Here is a 27,243-nt window from a genome sequence, read left to right as displayed (position 1 = left end):
TTGAATCTGTGGCCACTCAAGAAATATTTCAACTACATTTGATTAATTTGGCATTTAACACATTTACATGTGTGCTGCTTTAAACGCGGTTTTAAAATAGTTAAGGGGTGCCTGGGTAGCTGAGTTGGTTAAGCATTTAACTCTTGATTTCACTTCAGGTCATGATTTCAGGGTCATGAGGTCGAGCTTAAGATTCTGTCACTGAGGGATGCCTGGGTGGCCCAGCAGTTGAGCATCTGACTGACTCAGGGTGTGATCCCAGGGTCTGGGGATCAAGTCCCACATCTGGCCCCATGCAGAGAGCCTGCTTCTCCCTCTGCCTGTGTCTCTCCCTCCCTCTGTGTGTCTCTCATGAATAAAATAAAAATCTTAAAAAAAAAAAAAAAGATTCTCTCATTGAACTTAAGATTCTCTCTCTCCTTCTCCCTCTGCCCCTCCCTCCCCCCTCCCTCCCTCTCTCCCTCAATAAATAAATAAATAAATAAAATATTTAAACATTTTATTTTTTATTTTTATCTTTATTTTTTAAACATTTTAAAATACTAAGTTTCTAAGTGCCTGGCTAGCTCAAGAGCACGCAACTCTTGATCATGGAACTCTTGATCATGGGGTTGTAAGATCAAGCCCCACGTTGGGTATAGAGATTACTTAAAAATAAAATATTTTAAAAAAATAAAATGTTAAATTTCAATCAAATTCAGGATCTATGGAAATCCTATTTCTGTGGAAAAGTACTTTAAGAATAAACCTTAATACTCTAGTCTGTCATTTTTCTAGGAATATATCTGAAAAATTTCTAAAGCTTCACGTGACTCTAAAATCTTGATCTAAAGCCATTTTGGGAAATTGATCAAAAAGTCTCATCAAGTGCAGCCTGGGTGGCTCAGTAGTTTGGCGCCACCTTCAGTCTAGGGCCTGGTCCTGGGGACCAGGGATCAAGACCCATGTCGGGCTCCCTGCATGGAGCCTGTTTCTCCCTCTGCCTGTGTCTCCGCCTTTCTCTCTCTCTCTCTCTCTCTCTCTCTTTCTGTCTCTCATCAATAAGTAAATAAAATCTTTTTAAAAAAAAGTCTCATCAGGGATCCCTGGGTGGCGCAGTGGTTTGGCGCCTGCCTTTGGCCCAGGGCGCGATCCTGGAGTTCCGGGATCGAGTCCCACATCGGGCTCCCGGTGCATGGAGCCTGCTTCTCCCTCTGCCTGTGTCTCTGCCTCTCTCTCGTTCTCTCTGCGACTATCATAAATAAATAAAAATTAAAAAAAAAAAGTCTCATCAATTAAACTTATCACCGGGAGAACTGAATAATGTATAGAATTGTAGAATCACTATGTTGTACACCTAACAGCAATGTAACATTATATGTCAACTATACTTCAATAACAAAAATTCAAAAAAAGGCTTATCAAATTCTGGTCCAAGATACAAGTTCAAATAAGTGTGGTCATTTGTAACTTTAAAACATATATAAATACATCAGAGACAGCCTAAAGTTTTACTGAAAAGGACAGATACCATATTTTTGGAGATGTTCAGGTATCAGACTTCCTATCCTAAATCAGGGTGAACTGAAGAATTTTCTTTTTTTTTTTTAAGATTTTATTATATTCATTCATGAGAGACACACAGAGAAAGGCAGAGACATAGGCAGAAGGAGAAGCAGGCTCCATGGAGTGAGCCCAATGTGGGACTCGATCCCAGGACCCTGGGATCATGACCTGAGCTAAAGGCAGACACTCAAACATTGAACCACCCAGGTATCCCAAACTGAGGAATTTTTAAAGGTCTTTACAGAAATGTGATTCAGGTAGGGGGAGAAAAGTCATATTTCAAAAACTGAGGATGAGGAATTTATATACTATAAATAGACCATTACACTGTCTGAAAATACTTGTTTTATTTTTATTCATTAGTCATCTGTGTGTGTGTGTGTGTGTGTGTGTGTGTGTGTGTGTATGTGTAGTGGGGGATGGAGGGATTGAGAATAGATTCTCCATCAGTCATCTGCCAGAGAAGTATTGACTACCAAGTCTGGTGGTGGTGGGAGGTGTGTACAGTTTAAAGATACAAATTGGAGTTCACAGGAGCCTGTTGTTGCTGTTGTTGATATTTACCCTCCACTTTAGGATAGAGAAGCTGCTTTGGGGCAAATAATGGCACTCAACCTTCCCATTACACCAACGGAGATAACAATATGTATCTTTTGAAATCAAAACAAAGTTTTTTCTTCTAAAATTATCTTTCTTCTATTTGGTTTTATATCAAGGATAAAATATGGAATTACATTTTACTCTGACACAACATGGGCATAGATTAGAAACAGTGAAGAAATACCCCTTTGTGGGTAATCTTACTTTTAATTGTTCAGTTAAAATTAGCCACACAAATTAAATACTTGTGCTTAATGACTAAATATCTTCATCAAATTTTTGGGCTAATAAAGACATCCAGTATCTTAGAGAAGAGTGATCCTGGAGCAGAGATGTAGCAGTTTCATGGCTAGGATACTTTCTATTCTGATGTTATAAGGTATCAATAAGGAGGAACTCCAGAAGATAAGTAGGATTACTATATATTACTTCCCATTCCTATAAAACGGTCAGTTAAGTTTCCCCCTCAAATTGTAAATATTTCAAACTAGATATTCTGGATTCTAATAAATTTAACTTCTGTATTTCTTAAGTTAGATAGATCTGGTTAATTTTTGCTGGGCATCTGATTTCCAGTGAGAACTGTGAAAGTCATATTAAGCCAGATTTTTCTTACACATTTGTTCTTCTGAAGAGTAGTCATCTAAGCTTCGCATTAGGATTTGAGTGACAGGCCCGTGAGTGCTCTTAAAGGGTCAAGTGCAATGTTAATCAAATCAAACTAAAGCAATTTGGAATTAAAATTTGATTTGCTAGGGTACCTGGGTGGCTCAGTTGGTTAGGCATCTGCCTTCATCTCAAGTAATAATCTGGGGTCCTGTGACTGAGCCCTGAGTCGGGCTCTGTGCTTAGCATGGAGTCTGCTTCTCCCCCTGGCTTATGCACTCTCTCTCTCTCTAATAAATGCATAAAATCTTTAAAAAATTTTTGATTTGCTGGTGGTTCCTAGTTTTTTGTGTCAAATAAAGAAGAAACAAAATGTCACTGGGATGCAAGGGAATCTCACTTTACACAAAATACATCTCTGAAAAGTTGACTATAAGTTGAATTTAAATACAATACTGGAATTATGGAAAATGTTTCTATAAAATAATCACTCCATAATTTATCTGCAACTAATTTGTTTCAATATTGTAAAATTTTTTTACGCTAATGCTCACATTATTTAGGAAAAATTAATTGCTATGATAATTTTTTCCTAAAAAGTATATACAAGAAAATCATACTATGAAACTACAGCAATGTATTAAAGCTCCTATTTTAAGAGCTTCTTAATTAAATAAAAGTATGTCCTGAGTTAAAATCAAGCATAGTAAAAGCTACATCAATATTTTCAGGGCCTAAAGATATTACTTGGAAAATTATGGCTCCAATAACAATTTTTTTTTGCAGATCATCACTCTAAAGAGATGAAGCAGTGAAATATAAAAATTACTGTATCAAACTTCAGTTTGGGGATCAGCTGACTTACCCAACAGGATCTTTTTTGTTAATGACATGGCCACCACTAACACTAATTCAAATGAGTAATTAATAACTCCCAATGTTTGATGGTAGCCATGAAAGGCCTTCTTGAAAGCTGTATCCTGAAAGACAGTATATGGTCTTTGGAATATGATGTGAACATGACCCGACACACCAACTCCTGAAGAGAGATAATAACAGTAGAAAACACTAACAGTACTTACGAGACACCCAGGTGCTGTTTGGAACATTTTGCTTACATTCATTTAATCCTCATAATAGTTCTATGAGTTGGAGATTTTTTTATCCTCACTTTATAGACGTGAAAACTTAAGTCACTTGCCAAAGGTCACCCAATGCCGGATAGCCTGACTCGGGAGTCTTTCTCTCATGCACTGCACCTTTACCTCCGGGTTTGCCTCATGACTCCAGTAATGCAGTGATGGCTATAATGTGACATTATATGTTCTCATTCATTTGGGGAATATAAATAATAGTGAAAGGCAATTGAAGGGAAGGGAGAAAAAATGGGTAGGAAATATCAGAAAGGGAGACAGAACATGAAAACTCCTAACTCTGGGAAACAAACTAGGGGTGGTGGAAGGGGAGGAGGGCGGGGGCTGGGGGTGAATGGGTGACAGGCACTGAGGGGGGCACTTGACGGGATGAGCACTGGGTGTTACTCTGTATGTTGGCAAATTGAACACCAATAAAAAATAAATTTATTATTAAAAAAATATGATCAGGGAAGCACAATTTCATTCCTCATTCACTAGTGGAAATCTAGCTCGAGGGCAGCCCCAGTGGCGCAGCGGTTTAGCGCCGCCTGCAGCCCAGGGTGTGATCCTGGAGACCCCGGGATCGAGTCCCACATCGGGCTCCCTGCATGGAGCCTGCTTCTCCCTCTGCCTGTGTCTCTGTCTCTCTCTCTAGCTGTGTCTCTATGAATAAATAAATAAAATATAAAAAAAAAAAAAAGGAAATCTAGCTCGAGCCAGTTGTACCCCAGTACGAAAGCTTTTATTGGCTAACATGCATATTCTGGTATTTTCTTTTCTTTTTCTTTTTTTTTTTTTTTTTTTTTTTTAGATTTTATTTATTTATTCATGACAGATACAGAGAGAGGCAGAGACACAGGTAGAGGGAGAAGCAGGCTCCATGCAGGGAGCCCGACGTGGGACTCCATTCCGGATCTCCAGGATCACACCCTGAGCTGAAGGCAGGCGCTAAACCACTGAGCCACCCGGGCTGCCCATATTCTGGTATTTTCAAACTGACTCTGGAACATGTTACAAAAGGGGCAATTCTAACAGATTGCTTACTTTTAGTTGATCTCAACATGGAGCCTAAAATGCTTCAGAAATGACCCAATCAGATTATTTGAAAATTTAGGACAGTAGAACTCATATTATTACATTTACAACAGCGTGCTTAACATTTGTAATTGGACCTAAACTTCCAAAATTCCTACATCTGATTTGCTCTCTTAGTGAGTTCAGCTAATCTCCCTTTCTACTTCCAATAAATAAAACATACCCGGCAAATGCTGTCCACGGCAAGTTTGCAGGCATGTATCTGAATTTAGAATCATTCTCCTTCAGATCAAATGTCAGGGTAAATACAGGGCTTTTCAGGTGGCCTGCTTGGCTGCCCTTTGCCCACAAGCACCTTTTGCTTTTCTGAACTTCACAATAAAGTGTAGCAACATGTTATAGCTCCCGCTCAAAATGTAAATAAGATATAAAGTTGTCAGACAAGAGCTGGCCCAAAAGTTGCACAAAACATATTCATACTTAAATTTACACTCATTTTTATCTCATGATCTTTGAAAAGCAAAAATGTCTCAAATAGTAGTGGTCAAATAAAACTATTTCAATAGCAGGTTGTAATAAATAATTTTAGGTTACATAGTAAGCAATTTAAACTCTAAAATGCCCAGAGTGTAGAGAGGCAAGGTGATAGCAGCAGAGTAGTTTTGGGAGCTCCCATGATCCACTCATAAAAATGGTGATAGCAGCAAGGATGGGAAAAATCCAAGTCTACAGGCAACATCTTTACTAAAAACCAGGTGAAAAACAGTCCCTGGAACTCTAGAATGGGGAGAGTCAAACAACACTTAGCATAGGGGTGTATGGGTGCTTCAGTTGGTTAAGCATCTGACTGCCACTCTGGTCGTGATCTCATGGGGTCAAGTCCCTCAAGAAGCTCCCGTGAACCCATGCTCGTCAGGGAGTCTGCTTGTGCCTTTCCCTCTGCCCCTTCCCACTGCTCGTGCTCTGTTTCTCTCAAATAAAATCTTAGGAAAAATAAAAGCGCATGACCATAGCTGTGCTGGCAGAGGTGGAGGTTTGAAAATGTGGTCTTATAAAAGTCTAAAGAGCCAAAGAATCCAGAAATCACCAAGTCATCATCCAAAGGAAGGAGCCCTGCTCCCCCACTTGAAATGAGAGCCAGGAGGAAGCCTGGCAGGGTCTCTTTTGCCAATGAGTGCAAGGAAAGGTCCCATCTAGGACCTTCTAGTTTATAGAAAATATGGAGGAGGAAGGAATAGCTAACTAATACCATAAAAATGCAATCAGCCAAATGCAGGAAATTCTATAGTATAAATAACCTGGTTTCTTTGACAAAATGGCATGGCATTGTTGGGATGAGGGGAAGGCAAATCAAAAAAGACCTAAAGACATATAAACTAAATGAAATACGTGGGGACATCTGGGTGGCTCAGTGGTTGAGCACTTGCCTTTGTCTCAGGGTATGATCCTGGGGTCCTGGAATCCAGTTCAACATCAGGATCCCAGCGGGAAGTCTGCTTCTCCCTCTGCCTACATCTCTGCCTCTCTCTGTGTCTCTCATGAATAAATAAAGGAAGGAAGGAAGGAAGGAAGGAAGGAAGGAAGGAAGGAAGGAAGGAAGGAAGGAAGGAAGAAAGAAAGAAAGAAAGAAAGAAAGAAAGAAAGAAAGAAAGAAAGAAAGAAAGAAAGAAATAGATAGATGTGGATTTTGTTAGGATCCTGATTTGAAGCCACCAACTCCTTAAAAAAATTTTTTTGAGACAATTGGGAGAAATTGAGTATGGGCTGGGGATTAGACTATATTAAACAATCACCATTAACTTTGTAGGTGTGACATTAGTATTGTGGTATGTTTTTTTTAAAAAGGTCCTAATCTGTTAAAGATATTTAGAGGAGTGTGTACCAAAGAAATAATACGATATTTGGGATTTACTTTAAAATATTACTGGGCCTGCCCTGGAAGCATGGGGGAAATTCTGTTTCAAGGCATCTTTGAGCTTGTCAAGTAATGTCATGAGCAAAGCTCACCCTCCCAAGTTGAAAAATTTAGGGACAAGTTGTAATTGAAATTAAACGGTAGCAGACATGTCCATTAGGGGATTTGACAGCTTTATGAAGCTTGTGATAAATGAATGCATCAAGATGGCAGGTGATTATACGAGGAAATAGTATCATCACGTTTAAGCCTTGGGATATTTAAAACCAAAGGCTTGTTCACAACAGAAATCAATTGCTTCTACATGTCTCCTCTCCAATGGACCAGTTTTATTATGATATGAAAACTGGTGCTGCAGACATTTTTTTTATTAAATTGCAATACTGGGGATCCCTGGGTGGCTTGGTGGTTTGGCACCTGCCTTCGGCCCGGGGCGTGATCCTGGGGTCCCGGGATTGAGTCCCGCATTGGGCTCCCTGCGTGGAGCCTGCTTTGCTCTCTGCCTGTGTCTCTGCCTCTCTCTCTCTGTGTCTCTCATGAATAAAAAAATAAAATCTTTAATAAATAAATAAATAAACTGCAATCTTATTAAATTTTTACAATGGTAAAAAAAAATCCTCAGTAAAAAGGTGGAATAGATGAACTAAGAACAGCAAAATCTTGGTAACTGTTGCAAGTGTTCATAAGGCTTTGTTTCTATATTCACATGATTGAAATTTTTGTTTTTTATTTTATTTTTAAGCAACCTCTACACCCAATGTGGGGCTCGAATTTACAACCCTGAGATCAAGAGTCACATGCCCTAATCACTGAACCTGCTAGGCGCCCCCATGATTGAAATTTTTCAAAATAAAAAGTTAAATAGAAAATATCTATGTACAGGGACGCCTGGGTGGCTCAGTGGTTGAGCATCTGCCTTCAGTCCAGGGCGTGATCTTGAGGTCCTGGGATCGAGTCCCCCATCAGGCTCCCTGCATGGAGCCTGCTTCTCCCTCTGCCTCTGTCTCTCATGAATAAATAAAATCTTTAAGAAAAAAAAGAAAATAAAATGTCTATGCACAGCATGATTTAGAATATCCAATTACTATATTAAAACCTATGAAACAGAAGGAGCAAAGAATAGGATTTATTTTTATTTTATTTTTTTTTAATTTTTATTTATTTATGATAGTCACAGAGAGAGAGAGAGAGAGAGAGAGAGAGGCAGAGACACAGGCAGAGGGAGAAGCAGGCTCCATGCACCGGGAGCCCAACGTGGGATTCGATCCCGGGTCTCCAGGATCGTGCCCTGGGCCAAAGGCAGGCGCTAAACCGCTGCGCCACCCAGGGATCCCTAGGATTTATTTTTAAATGCTCTAAAGAATTCTTCAATCTTTTTTTGTGGGGTAATCATCATGTTCTTCAGGTTAGTCTGTTAATAAAAACACAAAGCTATCACTTAAAAATATGTTGTTATAAAAGAAACCAAGTTTTTGTGAATTTTTGCCAAATCTAAAACATTCTCCAAAGAGAACACTCTCTAGCAATCTATGCTAGAAATCTTTCCCAGACAAAATGTCTGTGTCTGGTTCTTTTGAACATTCTCCACTGTTGCTCTAATAGGAGGCAAACCAAATTTCCAAGATAGTTAAATTATTGCCTAGGAAAGTTTTGACAATTTCTAATTTGTCACATTTCCTACTTATTTGGTTTCACATTTATGGATCAGGTTGTTCACTCTTAGCCAATGTCCAGGGGGGACTACGCTCTAGGCAATTTTCTTCCCCTTCAATTGTGACATCTTTGTGAGTTAGCTATTATACAATATTATCACAGCATATTGCCTTCTGACTATTACCCAGAAGACAGTTCAGGAATGGACTTGGACTAGAATTTTATATAGCATGCTATGTTTCCTAAAGGTTTTGTTACCTATTTTTCTACAACCTTTGAAGGTCCTTTTCCTTTTCTTTTCCACACAACATATTATTTGAATAGTTCAAGTGCCCTGCATGGATTTCTACAATTTTCTTAGCCACAGGCAACTCCTGTCATGAGAAGTAGATATCTGATCTTATTTGGCAGGTTCAACCATGGTGTAGGGCAAAGCTGTCTCCTCCTTTACTGTTCTATCTACATTATACTGTTTGCTCTCTTGGTTTTTAAACACATACTAGGTCTTCTCAGAGATCTTCCTCCTTTGTTCTTTATAAGTGTAAACACTACATAATTTCCCCAAGTGACTAGATCACTCCTAAATCACCTGAAAAAGATCTTAAAAGTGCAAATGATTTGAGAACCTGTGAGAATGATATTGAGCCACTGAGAGGATAGTAGGAGGAAGAACAGTGAAGGGAGACGTTGTTTCCAAATAAACATACACACTCATGCTATGAATGGGACCCACTTGCTATTCTACTAAGGGCCTGAGGAGGTGACCCAGAACTCTTATCTCAGCTTTCTCATCTTCCCATAGAGATAATAGCACTTGTTGCAATCTTTCCACATGATGCAAAAAGATGACTAGATTAGTGTTTGTGAACCAGTTTGAGCTCTTTGTTAGAAGGATGTCAGGTTCATAGTCAGCAAGGTGTAAAACTAGATGTTCAGGTGAATAATTACAGGGAGCCATGAAGTTCTCAAAGGCAGGGTCAAAACTCTGTACATCAGGTATTGCAATAATTGGGAAGAAGACATCTGATGTTAACTACTCCTGACTTATTTAAAAGCCTGGAATTCCTTAAGATACCTCTACTGACATAATACACAAACATCAAATATGATAAATCCCTTTTTGGTCAGATAGAATAAGCACACAGGTTTCTAAGATTAGCTAACAGGAAAGGAAAAAAAAACCCTAAAATTCTAAATTTATATATATTTAATATAAATAGGTATTCTTGAAGATCATCAGCAGCATACTGAAACTAACAGAATCAATGGGAGAGGAAGAGCGATGGACAGGACTGATGACAGAACAAAAAGGAAGTTTCAAAGGTGAAACTGAAGAGAGGAAATGACTCAGCCACAGTTCCAAGGAGGGAGTTCCAGTTAGGTGAGTTGTAGGTTATGATATGGCCTGGGAAAGCTTATTACACACAAAGGACAAGATTCCAGGACACTGGAGTATTCTCAGGGGTCATGGACACAAAGTATAAGGACAATAATGTGTACAAAATATTCTCCTCACAGAGTCAAAAATCTTGGTGTCTTTCTCTTTTAATACTCAGGGTAAAAAGTCAACTATAAAAAATGAAAACAAAGTAAAAAAGAACTCAGGGCAGTTTTGGTCATTGACCCTTGAAATAGCTGGTATAATGGTAGCAAAAAAACTAATAATACAAAAAAATTGAGGTGAAGGAAAAATATATCTATTAGTCTAGTCCACATTTCAGTTATTAATCATTTTTGGGAGACTGCACTATCCCAGACATGGAAGGTGGGGAACATTAAGGTGGCCAGGTTTAAACTAACACAAGAATAAAGGTAATGGAATAGATGTGATATAGATAAGGAATAGAAATGAAACATGTACTGAGAAAGGGACTGGGTGTAGGGGCTGAGTAAAAAGAAGATAGTACAATGACTACCAGCCCTCAGGTTTGGATGTAATGCCATTTAATAAGATAGGTAATAGAAGAGAAATAGTTTTTTTTTTTTTTTGGAAGGTGGGTGGGAAGGAAAATAGAAGGATTATCAATCTAGTTTTTACTTAAGCTTGAGGTACCAGTGGGAAATATAAGTACTCATGTTCTTCTTTTGATGCCACATAACAGAGATCAATTACATCTACTCACCTACATTTCTTTGAGACATATTTGGAACTTTTTCTTTTCTTTTTTAAAGATTTTATTTATTTATTCATGAGAGACAGAAAGAGGCAGAGAAATAGGCAGAGGGAGAGGCAGGCAAGGAGCCTGATGTGGGACTCATCCCAGGACCTCAGGATCACATCCACAGCCAAAGGCAGACGCTCAACCACTGAGCCACTCAGGCACCCCTGGAACTTCTTCTATACTATGAGGCCCCTCAAAAAAGGAAGAGGACTGAATAAGCAGGTTTTATGCTGGTCACTATAAAATGGAAAAATAGTACTTAAAAATATGGAGAAACAGTTTTTAATAATATGTGACCTAAGACCTCACTCATTTCATAGACAAAACATGGCAGCAGGGGTAACAGATCATCACTAAACATAGTAAGAGTAGACATGATTAAGTAAGATGTACTATTTTAGTCTTTTTGAAATTATACTTTGAGTGGTGCTGTGCATTACACAGTGAGAGTTTTACTGGTAGTAGAGAAGAAAAAAAATAATGCGATCAATTTTATGTGCAGTTTTCCCGCATAGCTGTAATTATTGAACCTTTTTTCCTTATTACATTGTTAAACATTATTCTTGTCCTATTTTTCAACCAAGTGGTTATTAGCTATATTAACTTTCTTTAGAAACACAGTAGTTCATTAAGGATGTTTCCTGGCAACCTAAGCATATAAAACACACACAATGGTACTTAAAAGATTAAATGTGTCTTTTAGGTGTATATTACATTCATTTAAACATCATTTAATGACCCAGGAAAACATCTTCGCGGCTGTTCATCTAGGATTTTATATTGTATTCACGACGCTTTTATTTTGTTTTCATCACAAGATTCCATGAATGCCACCTGTGAACCCTTTCATTCTAAAACACCGAACTGTTCGTCTAACAAGTCTCCTTCAAAGTTACCTTTCTCTCTCTCCCCCCGTACCATCGTCAAGATCTAAAGCTTTTCACTATTCCTTCTCCCAAGAAAAAAATGAAAACATTCACTCCTGCTCCTCCCCCCCCCCCCCCGCGCCAACCCACCCCAGAATAGGAGAAAGAGGGGCGGCAAAGTGGAACAAGCTGCGTCCCGCGCCCGGGAGCACGGAGCTAGGACACCGAGACCCGCAACCAGTCACCGTGTCCGGAGGGGGCTGGGCTATCTGCCAAAAGAGAACGTCCATCCCCAAAGCCTCAGGAATGACGGGTACTTAGAGCGAGTGACAAGCGGAGGAGGAGGCCCGACCCTCTGGGACGTCCTGAAACACGCCAGGAATGCGAAAGAAACGCCAGGCATCCCGGGCGGGCGGCAGCCGGCCAGAGCGCCCAGCAGGTTACGACGGTCCTGGAAGCAGGCATGCGGCTGGCCCCGGGGGGGGGGGGCGGGACGACGCTCAAGGGGCTGCTGACTGAGCGAGGGAAACTGACGGTTGGGAGCGCCCGAAAGTTCGGGTGGGTGTCCCGCAACACAGCCCAGCCCAGAGGCCGCAGCGAGGCACCGGGGCAAGCCGGAGGAGCGCCTGGGGGCGGGGCCAGAGCCCCACCCCGCCTCCAGCGCCCTCACGAGCCCTCAGTACGCCTGCGTAAGGCGAGGCCGCACTCTATTTGGCTGCTAGGCGCGCGGCGGCAGCGGCGTTCTCTACCCGGCATGCTGCGCGGGAGCGACGGCCCTACGTCTCTCCCCTTCCCAACCCAGCCCCCTCCCCCCTCCCGCCGCGGCCCCCCCTTTCCCTAAAGTGAGTGAGTGAGACGGGCAGATGGAGGAGGGACTGTAATGGCGGCGGCCGGCAGCTCCCTGCTCTGACCCGCGGCAAGCGTACGGCAACGACCCCCTCCTCGCCCCTCTCCCAGGCGGCCTCCGCCCCGCCGGCAGCGCGGGGCCACCCTCCCCGGCCCTTCCCCCAGCCGTCGGCTTCTCGCCCTGCGCCCCGGCCGGGGCCCCACACACAATGGACGAGCTCGCCGGAGGCGGCGGTGGCGGCCCGGGGATGGCGGCCCCTCCAAGGCAGCAGCAAGGACCTGGGGGGAACATGAGCCTTTCGCCAGGGGGGAATGGAGCGGCGGGCGGCGGAGGTCCTCCAGCCGCCGAGGGAGCGGGTCCCGCGGCAGGCCCGGAGCTGTCCCGGCCGCAGCAGTACACTATCCCGGGGATCCTGCACTACATCCAGCACGAGTGGGCTCGCTTCGAGATGGAGCGGGCGCACTGGGAGGTGGAGCGGGCCGAACTGCAGGTACCTCGCTGGGGTCGGGGTGCGGGACGGCTGCGGCGGCGGGGCTCCCGGCCGGGGGGTGGGGCCGGGACTCCCCTCGGTCGGAGCCCCGGGCCTGGGGGGCTGGGGGCAGCCTACCTGTGCAGCTCGGGGGGCGGTAGTCCTGCCTACGGCTCTGGCGACGGCTCTCCCGAGGGCCCCCCTCCCCCTTTCCCGCAGAAGCTTGTTCCCCAGCCCTTGCTAGCTGCGCGGTGCGGGCTTCCTTGGGGCAGCCATTTTGACTTTTAGTATGGCGTCTGCGGGGGCTCCTCTGGAGGCGGCCTGCCGGGCCTCCGGGGCTTGGGGCAGAACTCCTCTCAGTGGGAGAGTCCGGCGTGGGGTGACGGGGCGCGAAGCTTGCAGCTGACTGCGCCTTCTGCGAGGGAGAGCCCGAGGGGAGGGTTTGCGATGGGCATTTCATTACCTTTTCCTTTTTCACCCCCCTATCCGATTTGGCGTTTCTTGGGCCCCTCTCCCGTAGTTGGTGCGCACTTGCCCCTTGACAGCCACGCTTCTTTCCAGGGCTGCCACCGAGCGTAGTGTCCTGCTGCTGACTTGGGAAGTTGACGTTTCCTACCGCCAACTTTAAGTACCTTCTTACCTGGGATGCTGCCTTACTTAGGTTCCCTCCCGGTCAGTTCTTCCCAAGCGACTGACTCATCATCACTGCTTCTCTAAATTGAATTTTTCTTTCGGGAGTACCCTTCCTTCCCCGGGCCTCCAGCCCCTCCTTTAGCCCTGTGAAGCCGAACCAGAGTCTCTCTGCCGTGTTTAGGAAACAACCGAGGAACGATTTAGTGTTACCTTGAAGTGTGACACGTACTTGTCCCACGTTAACTGACTCGCGCAGGGGAAGCAAGGTTAAATATCCCCAGAATCCTTCATAATTGAGCCTTACTTGATCTTTTAAAGGTGAAACTTTGCTAGGCTGGTTCACCTAACTTGTGGAGGAACGTTGGTAGTTGAAGAGCTCACGTCTTGGATTTCAGAATGGCTACATCCTTTTAAGAGGATTGTTCAACTCTTGGGTACTTGTGTTTATTTTTAAATCCCTTTCCAGGGCAAAATTAGGCTTAGAAGGAAAAAGCATGCATCCAAATAGTGTTGCACCTGTTCTTCAGACTGGTATATATTTAGAATGTAAGTAGTAGTGTTCGCTGATATATATATATATCATATATGCCTACGGTGAATAGTTAGGAAGATACGGTGTTGCAGGAAGGAAGACTGGATTAACTTAGGGTGTCTTCAAACAAATATATATTTTTTTAGTTTAATTTTGAATTAGTTATCTTTGATTCTACAAAGTTAGTGAAGCTAAACTTTTAAAAAGGACTTTTATATATCTTGACACTTTATCAAGTCTTCAAAAAACTTAATTATAAATTAACACCTGTTAGTCAATTCAATGTTTTAGAATTGTGTTTTGATATACTGTAGGACTTTTAAAAATAGAACTTTCCAAAAGCTTGTATCATAATTGTCTGTAGTTTCTTTTTTCTTTTCTTTCTTTCTTTTTTTTTTTTTTTTTTTTTTTGTAGTTTCTTTTAACTTGTATGTATGTAGTCTAGTTTAAAATATCTGGGATTTATAGAGTTTTGCTGATAAACAACTTTTTACTACACCATGTTGCAAACAGTATACTGTATGAAGATAATAAGACGGTTATTTTTAAAAATTGCATTTAAAAATGCACTGAGGCTTAGACTCACTAAATAATACCTCACCAGTCCCTGGATATAGTGTCTAATGACCTCTGCACTGTTGTATGAAAGATTGGTGTTTTTTTTTTTTTTTCCCCTGCCCTAGAGGATGAGACATTTATTTTGCCCTGTAAGCACCCGAAAGCTTGGATTTTAACACTTTGTAAGTTAACAGTGCATTAGTCATTTATAAGCTTCACTAATTTAAGTATCTGAGGAAATAGCTTATTTGTGTCTAAATTAAAAAAAAAACCTATAATGAAGTCTATATGTCTGCCTTAGCCCTTTCTTTACTTTTTAGTTCTCTTTGCCAGTAACAGTGAAGTCTTTTAAGGAAGATTCCTTTTGCTTGTTTGCTTTCCAGTTGATCTGCTATTGTAATACTAGTTCTGATAAAGCCTTTCTAAGCTTTTTTTGTTTGCTTACTTTTAAGAAGTTCTACAGTGTCTCTAGACTCTTAGTTTTTCCTGGGATTTTCATTATTTCACACTGATTCTTTTGAAATGGAATGTGCATGATTCTGTTTGTTTTTGTTCTACATATTTTTCTAAAATGTTATATTGGGTTACTTAGTTAAAAGGGTTTCAGGTTTGTTTCTGGAATATCGAATTTGCTTTAGGTACTTTCAGTCTTTAATAAGATTGCTTGTGAGATGCACATTTAACAGTGTATGTGTCAAGGGGCACCTGGCTGGCTCCCCTGATAGAGCATGTAGCTCTTGATCTCCAGGTTGTAAGTTTGAGCCCCGTGTTGGGTGTAGAGATTACTTAAAAAAATAAAATCTTAAGAAAAAAATGTGTCAAATAAAAAATTTATTAAGGTTTCAGTGAAGTGTCAACGGATTTTAACTGTAAACTTTATTTTTAGGAATGATAATGTAGAAATAAGAGAGCTTAAATATTATTTTGTGTATAGCCTCAGATCACTTTGATGTGTGGATGAACAGTGACTCAGAAATGTTCAATATTAGAACTATTCAATGATGAATATGAAGAGGTTAGGGTACACCCAATTTTGATGTAAAATTTCAGCATGGAATCCTGTTTTCCCTGGCTTTGCAAAGGATCTTTTTTTTTTTTTTTTTTTAATTGTTCAGGCTTCTCATTGAACTTGGGGCTTGAACTCATGACCCTGAGAACAAGAGTTGCATGCTCTACCAACTGATCCAGCCAGGCGCTCCTGTAAAGGATTTTAAGTTGGAATTTTGCGGTGTGGTTCTATTCTCTGTAAAAGGAATTTTGGGTGAAGGTCTGTCTTAGAAACTTGGAACTAAACCAGAGGATCATGTCTTAATGCTCTTTTATCTTCATGACATAAACTTACTTGGGATTCCGGTAAGGCTTAAGAAGTAAGGCTCTAGAACAGTGGTTCCTAGATGAGAATTCTAGTCAGAATCACTTGTAAAACTTAAAAATATGCAGGCCTCTGCCTCATTCTCCAGAGATTTGGATTAATTTGGTCCAAGACTTGGAGAAAATTGACTGTTTATGGATTTTTGCATTCATGTTATATAAAAATTATAACTGCCGTTTAATCAGCGCTACAACCTTATGAGGTAGTTACCATTCCTGTTTTACAGATGAGATAAGCTTAGGTGACATAACTTTGCCAAGGTCACTTACCTTTAAAGTGTTGCAGCTAAGATTTAAACCTGTTTGAATCCAAAGCTTGTGATCTTATTACCATCGTATTATATTGTCATGTTACCATTTTTTATAGAAATGTAATCTGACTTGTAATTCTTCATCTACCATTATGTGGCACACAGTAGGACATTCCAACAAAGTCTTATTGAGCCCCCATTCTGTGCCAGGTCTAGTTTATGTATATTGCAAATGTCCTTATATTTTTCTCTGTAGTGGTATACACTTAGGGTATCCACAAAATGTTTGTCAACTATGGAAATACGACATAGATGATACAGAGAGAATGTAGTCCAGGAGTTTGTATTCTAAACTATTAATTGAACAAATGTAAAAATTTTAGTGTTTGTGTTTGCACTCTCTGGCGTACAGATTTGTCATGACAGATGTTGCCACCTAAAGATCTTAATAGATAATTCACTTAAGCATAACTTGATTTCTTCATTTTTAAAAGAAAACTAACAGTTTATTCTGCACTCCTGCTTTTATTGTTGAGATTTTCTCAGAATAGTCTAGAAGAGTGATTTGCAAATCCTGGTGGGTTTTTTATTGCAACATTTTATAAATCTATGAAATTACAAAAAATAAGAACAGTATGGTAGTTTTTATAAAGGTGCTTCCTTTATTCTGAGAGTTTTAGACTTCATCAATTTTCTCTGTTCTGCAGTTCGTATTTCAAATGATGGTGACAGCAAGAAGAAAAAAGTTTATTTGATAGAATTAAAGAGGCCACAACCTTATGTCATTTTCTCTGTTTATTTTTGAAGTCCTTGTAAACAAAAAGTCTAGGGACCCCTAATCTGGAATTCTCTCTTCCTCTTTTTAGCCCTTAACCCTGCTCTATAGTCTTACCTTTTTGCCCTATTCTCCTTAAACCCATCTGAACATCTTGTAGGATATTGTTTTTTCTGTTGATGGCTGGCCTTCAAATTCCCAAATCCTGTGGCTTTTTTTTTTTTTTAAGATTTTATTTATTTATTTGAGAGCGGAAAGAGGAGGAGAGGCAGAGGGAGAAGCGGACTCCCTGCTGAGTGGGGAGCCTGATCCATAGGGCTCCATCCTAGGACCCTGGGATCACAACCTGAGCCTAAGGCAGAGGCTTAACCCACTGAGCCACCCAGGCCCCCCAGCCTGTGGGTTTTTTTTTTTTTTTTTAAACTTTATTCACTTAACCAGCACTTCTGTATTAACTGTTTCTTCCTCAGAACCCTTTTCTTTGGCTTCCACTGTGTAATTCCCTAGTTTCCCTTTTGTCCACTAAACACTTTTATTCATGTTTCCTCTCCTTTGTTCCCCGTCGTTGTTCCCTGGGACTCTTGTTCTCTTAGTGTATTTACTGTCTGTATGTTTCATTTAAAATTGGATTTTCAGCTACCACTTAGGGTTTTTTTTTTTTTTTTTTTTTTAATTAAAATTTTTTTAAGAGAGGGAGGAGAGCAGAGCAGAGGGAGAGAGAGAATCTAAATCAGGGTCCGTGCCCATCTCACAACTTTGAGATCATGACCTGAGCTGAAATCGAGAGTCCAGTGCTTAACAGGCTCAGCCACCCAGGCGCCCCACCACTTAGGTCTTAATATCTAATGTTTTTTAGTTACTGTTCGCTAAGTATTATTCCAGTGCTTCAGTATTAGCTCCTTTAATCCTAAACAACCCAATGAGGTTGGCACAGTTGGTTTCTTTTGTTACTGCCTTTTTTTTTTTTTTCCATTTTGGTGTGCACTAGAAATTTGGGGCCCAGAGGTAAATAATCAGCCCCAAGATTGCACAACTAGCAGGTAGCAGAACTAGAATTTAAACTTGGACAGGCCTTCTCTAGAAGCCATGTTCTTACCGCTACTAGATCTTCGGTTATAAATGTCTCATATTTCTAATTTCCTGTTTAACTTTTTACTTTAAATTCAATACATTCATTATTCATTTCATCTTCAATGCTTGCTGTCCCCCCCACCATAACACTTAACCTACTAATTCTCCTTTTTCTCTGTTATTGTTAATGTTCATCACCACCCTTCTTATCATTAGATGCTAGAGAGATCAGGGAGCTTTATCCCTATATATATAGAGAGAGAGTAAGTTTTATTGATTCTAGTATAATCATTCAGTGAATGTATTTGAGTATTACTTTGTGCTAGGCACCAGGTATTTAATGATATATGAAATAAGGACCTTGTCTCATGGAACTTATAGTCTAGAAATAATAAAATGTGATAAACCAGAAATTAACTGGATAAGTGGTGAGAAAAACGGTAAATAGGAAACTATGTAGATAATGGACTTTCAGATAAATAGGTAGTGTTTATTGAACAATTTCTATATGCCAAGAATTTAAATTCTTACATGTTAGCTCATCTAATTCTCATAAAGCCCCTGGAGATGAGAATACTTTTAGATCTGAAGTATGAATACCTAACTATAGGTATTCCAGTTAGAAGGTACAGCACCAGCAGAAGTTCTGAAGGAGGAGAGAGCTGGGCTGGCTTGCTTTCTTTCTTTCTTTCTTTCTTTCTTTCTTTCTTTCTTTCTTTCTTTCCTTTTTTTTTTTTTTTTGTAAGATTTTATTATTTAAGAGAGAGAGAGATTACAAGTAGTGGGGGAAGGGCAGAGGGAGAAGCTGAGCAGGGGGCCCAGTGCTGGACTGGATCCCAGGAGTCTGGGATCATGACCTGAGTCGAAAGCACATGCTTAAATGACCAAGGCGCCCAGGAGAGAGCTGTGTTTGAAAGTGTGTGAACTGAACTATAGTGATTCAAGGGGCTATGAATTATAGATATAGCCTCAGTATGCTAAAACATATGTACATATTTTAAAGCTTTATTTATTTATTTTGAGAGGGATCGCTGGGTGGCTCCTTGGTTGAGCACATCTGCCTTTGGCTCAGGGAGTGATCCTGGAGTCCCAGGATTAAGTCCCACATCGGGCTCCCTGCATGGAGCTTGCTTCTCTCTCTGCCTATGTCTCTGCCCCCCCCCCCCCGTGTGTGTCTCTCATGAATAAATAAATAAAATCTTTTAAAAAGGGGGGGGGGAGCGCGTGCACATGGGGGGGGGGAAGGGGCAGAGGGAGAGACAGTCTCAAGCAGACTCCGTGCTGAACTGGAAGCTTGATGCGGGACTTAATCCCATGACCCTGAGATTACAACCTGATCTGAAACCACGAGTTCAGCACCCAACTGACTGTGTCATCCACGTGCCCCTAATATATATTTTAATTCAATGATTAATATTTTGGGATTTAGTCTCCATTATATATAATGAAAGCTGGGGAGCCTCTTTTAGTTTAAAAAAAATGGGTGAGTTGGGACGTCTGGGTAGCTCAGCAGCTGAGTGTCTGCTTTCGGCTCAGAGTGTGATCCTGGAGTCCTGGGATGGAGTCCCGCATCAGGCTTCCTTCATGGAGCCTGCTTCTCCCTCTGCCTGTGTCTCTGCCTTTCTTTCTCTGTGTCTCTCATGAATAAATAAATAAAATCTTTAAAAAAAAAATGGATGAGTAAAAATTTTTGCATAGAATGTCCCTGAAGCTTGGTAATCACTGACCTCAGGAAATCACCCTGATTTATTTTTTCATTTCTTTACTGTCCCTGTCTTCTTTCAGGGTGCTCCTGCCTGAATTCTTTGGAGTAATCTAACAGTTTCCCTCCATACATATTGCTGTCCTAACAGTTTATTCAGTTTATTCTCTATATTGTAAATATGATTGTGTTTCATATACCTTTAATTTTTTTATTATGGAGAGTTTTAAATGTATACAAAAATACAATATCTGTGACTCCTACAAACTTGTCAGTCATCTTAACTCTTCACTGATTTTATTTTACTTATACTTCTATCCATCCACTCCTCTATATATTCTTTTTTTTTTTTTAAGATTTTACTTATTTATTCATGAGAGACACAGAGAGGCAGAGACACAGGCAGAGGGAGAAGCAGGCTCCATGAAGGGAGCCCGACGTGGGACTCGATTCTGGGTCTCCAGGATCAGGACCTGGGCTGAAGGTGGCGCTTAAACCGCTAAGCCAACTGGGCTGCCCAAGATTCCTTCTTAAATGGCTTTTTGTGGCTTGGTCTTTTTAGTGCTGAATATACTGAAGGATGTCATTGCTGCTTCCAGCAATGCCATAATTTGGCAATTATGAATAAACATTCATGTGCAGGTTTTTGTGTGGACATAAGTTTTCAGGTAATTTAGATAAATAACAGAACTTGCTTGCTGGATTGTATAATAAGAGTATGTTTAATTTTTAAGAAACTGCCAAACAGTCTTTCAAAGTGTCTGTACCTTTTTGCATTCCTACCAGCAATGAACAAGAATTCTTGTGTCAGGGATCCCTGGGTGGCGCAGTGGGTTAGCGCCTGCCTTTGGCCCAGGGCGCGATCCTGGAGACCCGGGATCGAATCCCACATCGGGCTCTCGGTGCATGGAGTCTGCTTCTCCCTCTGCCTGTGTCTCTGCCTCTCTCTCTCTCTCTCTCTCTGTGACTATCATAAATAAATAAAAAAAAAATTAAAAAAAAAAAAGAATTCTTGTGTCACATTCTTGTCAGCATTTGATGTCCGTGTTTTGGATTTTAGTCATTCTAATATGTTGTAGTGGTATCTTGGTTTAATCTGCAATTCCCTAATGCCATAGAATCTTCGACATTTTTCATATGTTTATTTTCCAAAAGATAAGCATATCTTTTTTGGTGAGGTGTCTTTTCAGATCTTTTGCCCATTTTTAAATTATATTCTCTATTCTCTTCCCTCTTGACATTTTCCTGGTTTTTGAATGGAATGATGTTGGGCATTGTTTCTAGTCAATTTTTCAGTAAATGGCAGCCACACTATTACTTAGAACACTTACTATATGCTTACCTTAAATATTCTTTAATGGCTTAATCTAAAAGGATGAATGGTTGCTTTTTTAAAAAGATTTTTATTTGAGAACAGAGGGAGAGGCAGAAGAGAAGCAGACACCCCGGAGAGCAGGGAGCCCTACACGGGGCTCCATCCCAGGACCCTGAGATCATGACCTGAACCAAAGGCAGGCTTTTAACAGACTGAACCACCCAGGCGCCCAGGAATGACTAATTGTAAAATCACTTTGCCTTTGGCTTTACAGTTACCAAAGGCAATGATTAAATTTATTTTATCTGGAGATACTTGTAAAGTCTCTAATTGTAAGATAGTGAGACCTGTGGTGGCTCCCAAACTTACTTAATGATCATAATTACCTGGGATGCTTTAAAAATACAGATTCCCATATTCCCTCCCTTGTCATTGTGATTAAGGAGTTGGAGGTGGAATCTTTTGTTTTTAAAATATATACCTGGTAATTCTGGTTATCAGCCAGGTTTGGGAACCTGCATGATCAAACGTTATTAATGATTTGGTATAATTCATTTCTCTAACACCTCTCCCTTCAAAATCCTCATTCCTCCTATTGATATTTTAAACTTCAGCAATATATCACTCCTTTCTGTGCATTCAGAGTGACTTGCACTGTATTTACTCTATTTTTGCACTTTTATTTTTTGTTATTTTTGCTTTTCTGCTTTCCAGTGCATTGAAGCTACCCTTAAGAGGAGTTTACTGATTTTCAGTATGCTATGAATTTTTGTTGGATTTGTTAGAAACATACTGTGGTGTTTGATTACACAGATGAAAGCTTTACATGTCCATAAAAGGACTATATGAATAATAACATCTGCTAACATTTAATCAGTTTTCTGTGTGTGAGGAATCATTGAATCATTCTTTCATACCATGCCTAAATCATAGGTATACTTATTTCCATTTTAGAGAGAAGGAAACATAGACAAAAGGTTAAATAACTTGTTCAACATACAACAGTAGGAAATGGAGTCAGGAGCTGCTGAGTTGCTTTTGAGCAATGTGTTACTGCCATTTTAAGTTAATAGCAGTATCTAGTGTTCATTGGGACCACCTAAGTGGTAAAGAATTGTAAACAAGTGACTAATGGATAGGCTCAGTGTGACAAGATATAAAAAACTAACTGAAGCAGTTATAGACTTATGGTGAAAATTTGGATCATCTTCAGGTAGACTTTGTAAAAAGGTTTTTAAAATACTTATTGGGCAGCCCTGGTGGCTTAGCGGTTTAGCGCCATCTTCAGCCCGGGGTGTGATCCTGGAGACCCAGGATCCAGTCCCATGGCAGGCTCCCTGCATGGAGCCTGCTTCTCCCTCTGCTTGTGTCTCTGCTCCACCCCCCCACCCCCCCCCAGGCGTCCCTAAGTCTCGTACTTAACCATATGCCTGTCCATCCTTGATTCCACATTATTAACCACTTTAGTTGGTACTATGTGTATTCTTACTTTTTTATGCAAATAGATATAAGCAAATATACACTACCCTATTTTTCACTTTTTTTGTTTAACATTTCTTGGAAATAATTCTGAACCTTTCTTTTTTTTTTTTTTTAGATTTTTTATTTTTTTATGATAGTCACACAGGGAGAGAGAGAGAGAGGCAGAGACACAGGCAGAGGGAGAAGCAGGCTCCATGCACCGGGAGCCTGATGTGGGATTTGATCCCAGGTCTCCAGGATCGCGCTCTGGGCCAAAGGCAGGCGCCAAACCCCTGCGCCACCCAGGGATCCCAATTCTGAACCTTTCAATAGGGAGGGGCACCTGGCTGGCCCAGTGGTTGAGTGTCTGCCTTCGGCTCCAGTCGGGATCCCTGGATTCTGGGATCAAGTCCCACACCAGGCTCCCTACAGGAAGCCTGCTTCTCCCTCTGCCTTTGTGTCTGCCTCCCTCTATGTATGTTTCTTGTGAGTAAATAATTAAAACCTTTCAGTAGAGAACATTTTCACTTTTTTCTAACAACTACATAGTATTCTATCATGTGGACTAGCCATAGTTGATTTAGCTACTTTGTTATTCCTGGCTGGTTGTGTTAAGTTTTCACATAGCATTTTATTTATTTATTTATTTATTTATTTATTTATTTATTTATTTACTTACTTACTTACTTACTTACTTACTTACTTATTTATTTATTTATTTATTTATTTATTTATTTATTTATGATAGGCAGAGACACAGGCAGAGGGAGAAGCAGGCTCCATGCTGGGAGCCCAAGGTGGGACGTGATCCCGGGACTCTAGGATCACGCCCTGGGCCAAAGGCAGGGGCTAAACCTCTGAGCCACCCAGGGATCCCCTCACATAGCAGCATTTGTAACTATGTTCTTAAATGTGTGAGCAACCAACCTTGTTGCCTCAAAATAAACTATTGTATTTGCTTTTTGTTTTGTTAGAGTAATTAGCACTTATAAAATAGAAATTTAATGTTTTATATCATGGTTTGCTTTTAAATCTGAATTTAAATTAGAGGGCATGAATATTTTAGCTTTGAAAACTGCTAACCAGAGATTAGCTCTTTTATTTTATTTTATTTTTTTAAGATTTTCTTTCTTTATTCATGAAAGACACAGAGAGAGAGAGGGAGAGAGGCAGAGACACAGGCAGAGGGAGAAGCAGGCTCCATCCAGGGAGCCCGACCTGGGACTCGATCCGAGGTCTCCAGGATCATGAACCGGGCTGAAGGCGGCGCTAAACCACTGAGCCACTGGGCTGCCCAAGATTGGCTCTTTTAAACTGGAAGTCTGTTACTGAAATCCTAGAGAATGTAGGAGAAAGGCAAAACAAAGAAAAAGGTGAAATAGAAAAAATGGGGTGGGATGATAGAAGATCTAGCTAACGATAAACAGTGGATGAGTATAATAATATCCAACAGTTGTCTCAGTTATTAAAATAATTTTAGAGTGGCCCAGACTAACATTTAAGAATTGGACCATACTTCCTTAAAATTATATTTTAAAAGGAGGTGAGGGTATGGATTGAAATTCTAGAAAATCAGTACTTAGGAATCTTTATACTTCACATGTATCACTGCACCCAGATCATTTTCTTCTAGCCTTTAATGTAATTTGTAATTTTAGACTTAATGGTTTTGCTCATTTTCCCCTTTTGGATGGATTGTGAACGGAGAAGAATCTTACCCCCCCCCCCCCCTTTTTTAAACTCATATATATATACCCAATGTGACAGTAAAGGGCCTGATATATGACAGGTATTTGCATAAATATTTGTTACTGTTAAATGAGTGAAGTTGAGGTGCCTAGCCGGCTCAATTTGTAGAGCATGCAACTCTTAATTACGGGGTCACGAGTTTGAGCCCCACGTTGGGTATAGGATTTACTTTAAAAAAAATACAAATGAGTAAAGTTGCTGAGGATTCCATTAAGCTGTTAGCTACAAGAAGCTGAATTGTAATTTTTGTAGTACATAATAGGGAAAAAAGCCCACAAGTTGGGAATGACATCTCAGTAGTAAACTATTCTTTGGCCCTCTCATTTGATAAATGAAACCAAGCTTTGTTTTTTTGTTTTTTATTGTAAAAATAAAATTATTTATTTGCTTCTTCACCTCCTGGGAAATGGAGTATAAGAGAAATCACTACTTCAATTAAAATTAATCTCTGCTTGAGATTAATGCAAAGATTGGGGAGGTGATAATTTTTAATTATAATGATTTTTATGAAGAACATTGAATCACTACACAATGGTTATGATAAACTAAAAATGAAAGAATTCCATATTACGTGCTAAATCAACTTTATAAAAATGTTGAAAAATACAGAATAAACTATTTAAGATACCTTTGTGATTTTTGGGTGATGAGATTACTGGCAACTTTATTGTTTTTCCTTATTTCATTTTTTTTTTTTAAGATTTTATTTATTCATGAGAGACACAGAAGGAAAGAGGCAGAGACATAGAGGGAGAAGCAGGCTCCTCTCGGGTATTTCAGATATGGATTTTATGTCTATATAGTTACTGTTGAAAAACACTCATGAAACAGCAGGTTAAATTTACCAGTTTTTTTTTTCTTCTTCAAGTAAGCTGTTATGCCCAATGTGGAGCTTGAACTCATGACCCTAAGATCAAGAGTCACATACTCCACCAACTAAGCCAGGCAGGTGCCCCTAAACTTATTAGTATTTTTTAATGAATTTACATATTTATCTTTTCCCCATTTCCTTTTATTACTGATTTTTAAAAAACTGACAAATAGGGCATCCCGGGTGGCTCAGCGGTTTAGCACCGCCTTCAGCCCAGGGCGTGATCCTGGAGACCCAGGATTGAATCCTATGTCGGGCTCCCCACATGGAGCCTGCATCTCCCTCTGCCTCGGCACGCCTCTCTCTCTCTCTCTCTCTCTCTCTCATGAATAAATAAATAAAATCTTAAAAAAAAAACTGACAAATATACTCTATTAAGATTTATGATTAAAATTTTTGTTTTGTGGTTGTATTTAGTTGCTTTTAAGTTTCTGTGTTTATAATGTTTAAATAAATAACAAATTTATATGAAAATCAAATTACAGGAATGTCAGTGACTTTTTTTGCTAATTTTACTTTCAGTCACAAAACTACTATCTCTTTGGGTATATATCATTTCAGAACTTTTTCCTTTTTTTTTTTTTTTTTTTTCAGTTTTTTATGTAATCTCTGTGCCCAATGTAGAGCTCAAATGCAACCAGCTCTGAGAACCAAGAGTCACATGTTTATTGTCTGAGCCCCCAGAACTTTTTCTATACAAACACAACAGTGATTCTCACCTGGGGTCAATTTTGCTCATTTGCTCTCCTGGGACATGTGGCAGTGTCTGGAGATGTTTTTGTTTATCACAAACCAGAGGTGTGGATGGGTGTTACAGACATTTAGTAGAAAGAGGTCAGGAATGTTGTAAAAACATGCACAGGACAGTGGACAGTTCTCTAAACCTCCCCACACCCCCAAATAAAAAAATTATGCAGTCCATGTCAGTAATGCTGAGGTTAGAAACTGATATACAGCTAGCTATATGTGTGTATTTATATGGATCATTTCATATCCATTCACGTTCAGTACCTAGAAAAATGCTTGGTAGTGATATGATTGTTGACTGAATATATTAATAAAATAAACTCATAATTTATCATAGATGTGCTATTTCAATATACATAAATCTGCCTAATTTCTTAATAGCATGAAATGTTATATTTATGAAATACTGTCATTTCTCAAATTAATTTTGCTTAGAGACACATGAATACTAGAATGCTTATGACCAAGATAGTTTGGCGTCTACCCAACCTGTGTCTCTCCCGCTTTCCGGAAGCAACACTATCAATTCTGATAATTACTTCCTTATTTTTAAATATACACTATCACATCTGACAATATTTTACATTATCTTTTAACTTCCTGTTGTAGAAGAGGATTTATCACACCTCTTTTTATCTCCTTTCACTCTATTTCAATGTAATAAAATTAGTTAAATCTTTAGATTTACATTATTATTACCATGTAAATAATAAATTGTGAATCAAGTGAATGCTTTTCTGTAGATTTTTTGTTTTTCTTGTTTGCTGTCTCTTTTTACGTATTTCGTTTTCTGTGTATTTATTGCTTTTTTTTTTTTGTAAAGGTCTTAGTTGTCACGGTTTTCAAACTCAGTGAGAGTGCATCTATATGTATCTATCAGTTCTGCTGCTGAAGGGAGAGGGGTAAGAAGGACTGTCAGTCCCTTTGATCTAGGCTTGTTCTTTCTCTCTCTCTCTCTCTCTCTCTTTTTTTTTTTTTAAAGATTTTATTTATTCATGAGAGACAGAGAGAGAGAGAGAGAGAGAGAGAGAGAGAGAGAGAGAGAAGCAGAGACACAAGCAGAGGGAGAAGCAGGCTCCATGCAGGGATCCTGACATGGGACTCGATCCCGGGTCTCCAGGATCATGCCCTGGGCTGAAGGCAGCGCTAAACCGCTAAACTCCTGAGCCCCCTGGGCGGCCCCACTTTTTTTTTTTTTTTTTTTACATTTGTTTTTGTTTAAGTTCAGTTTGCCAACATATAGTGTAACATCCAGTGCTCATCCCATCAAGTGCCCAGGATCCTCATTGCTATCACCCAGTTACCCCAACCCCCTGGCCACCTCCCCTCTTGCAACCCTTTGTTTCCCAGAGTTAGGAGTCTCTCATGGTCTG

At 40.1% G+C, this 27,243-nt stretch overlaps 3 protein-coding genes across 25 annotated transcripts in view; 2 read left to right on the top strand and 1 right to left on the bottom strand.

Moving 5' to 3' along the window:
* The window catches only part of AP4S1 (adaptor related protein complex 4 subunit sigma 1), an 83,609-nt gene extending 69,665 nt beyond the window's left edge, over positions 1–13,944 (bottom strand). For 6 of the 18 annotated variants that reach the window (XR_007412672.1, XM_049113611.1, XM_049113613.1 and 3 more), the window contains exon 1: positions 12,973–13,225. The gene's annotated coding sequence lies outside the window, so the exon portion shown is untranslated. Of the gene's footprint in view, positions 1–11,763; positions 12,008–12,972; positions 13,241–13,297; positions 13,448–13,474; positions 13,627–13,677 lie in introns of those variants that run through there. The other 12 variants (XM_049113608.1, XM_035720139.2, XM_025443892.3 and 9 more) reach the window with 11 other exon arrangements.
* LOC112657917 (small nuclear ribonucleoprotein-associated protein B'-like) lies at positions 6,987–12,359 on the top strand. The gene is made up of 3 exons (XM_025444042.3): positions 6,987–7,050; positions 9,711–9,813; positions 11,840–12,359. Exons 1-3 carry the CDS (start codon positions 6,987–6,989, stop codon positions 12,357–12,359), a joined length of 687 nt encoding a protein of 228 aa, XP_025299827.3.
* The window catches only part of STRN3 (striatin 3), a 112,383-nt gene continuing 96,992 nt past the window's right edge, over positions 11,853–27,243 (top strand). For 5 of the 6 annotated variants that reach the window (XR_004818281.2, XM_025443887.3, XM_025443885.3 and 2 more), the window contains exon 1: positions 12,327–12,855. Coding sequence is in view for 4 of the 6 variants with exons in the window: in XM_025443887.3 (XP_025299672.1) it covers positions 12,574–12,855 (282 nt within the window). In the remaining 2 variants the exon portion in view is untranslated. Of the gene's footprint in view, positions 11,980–12,326; positions 12,856–27,243 lie in introns of those variants that run through there. The other variant, XM_049113606.1, reaches the window with a different exon arrangement.

The sequence above is a fragment of the Canis lupus genome, chromosome 8 (assembly GCF_003254725.2).
Source record: "Canis lupus dingo isolate Sandy chromosome 8, ASM325472v2, whole genome shotgun sequence".
NCBI lineage: Eukaryota > Metazoa > Chordata > Mammalia > Carnivora > Canidae > Canis > Canis lupus.
This window is presented reverse-complemented; position numbering and strand designations above follow the sequence as displayed.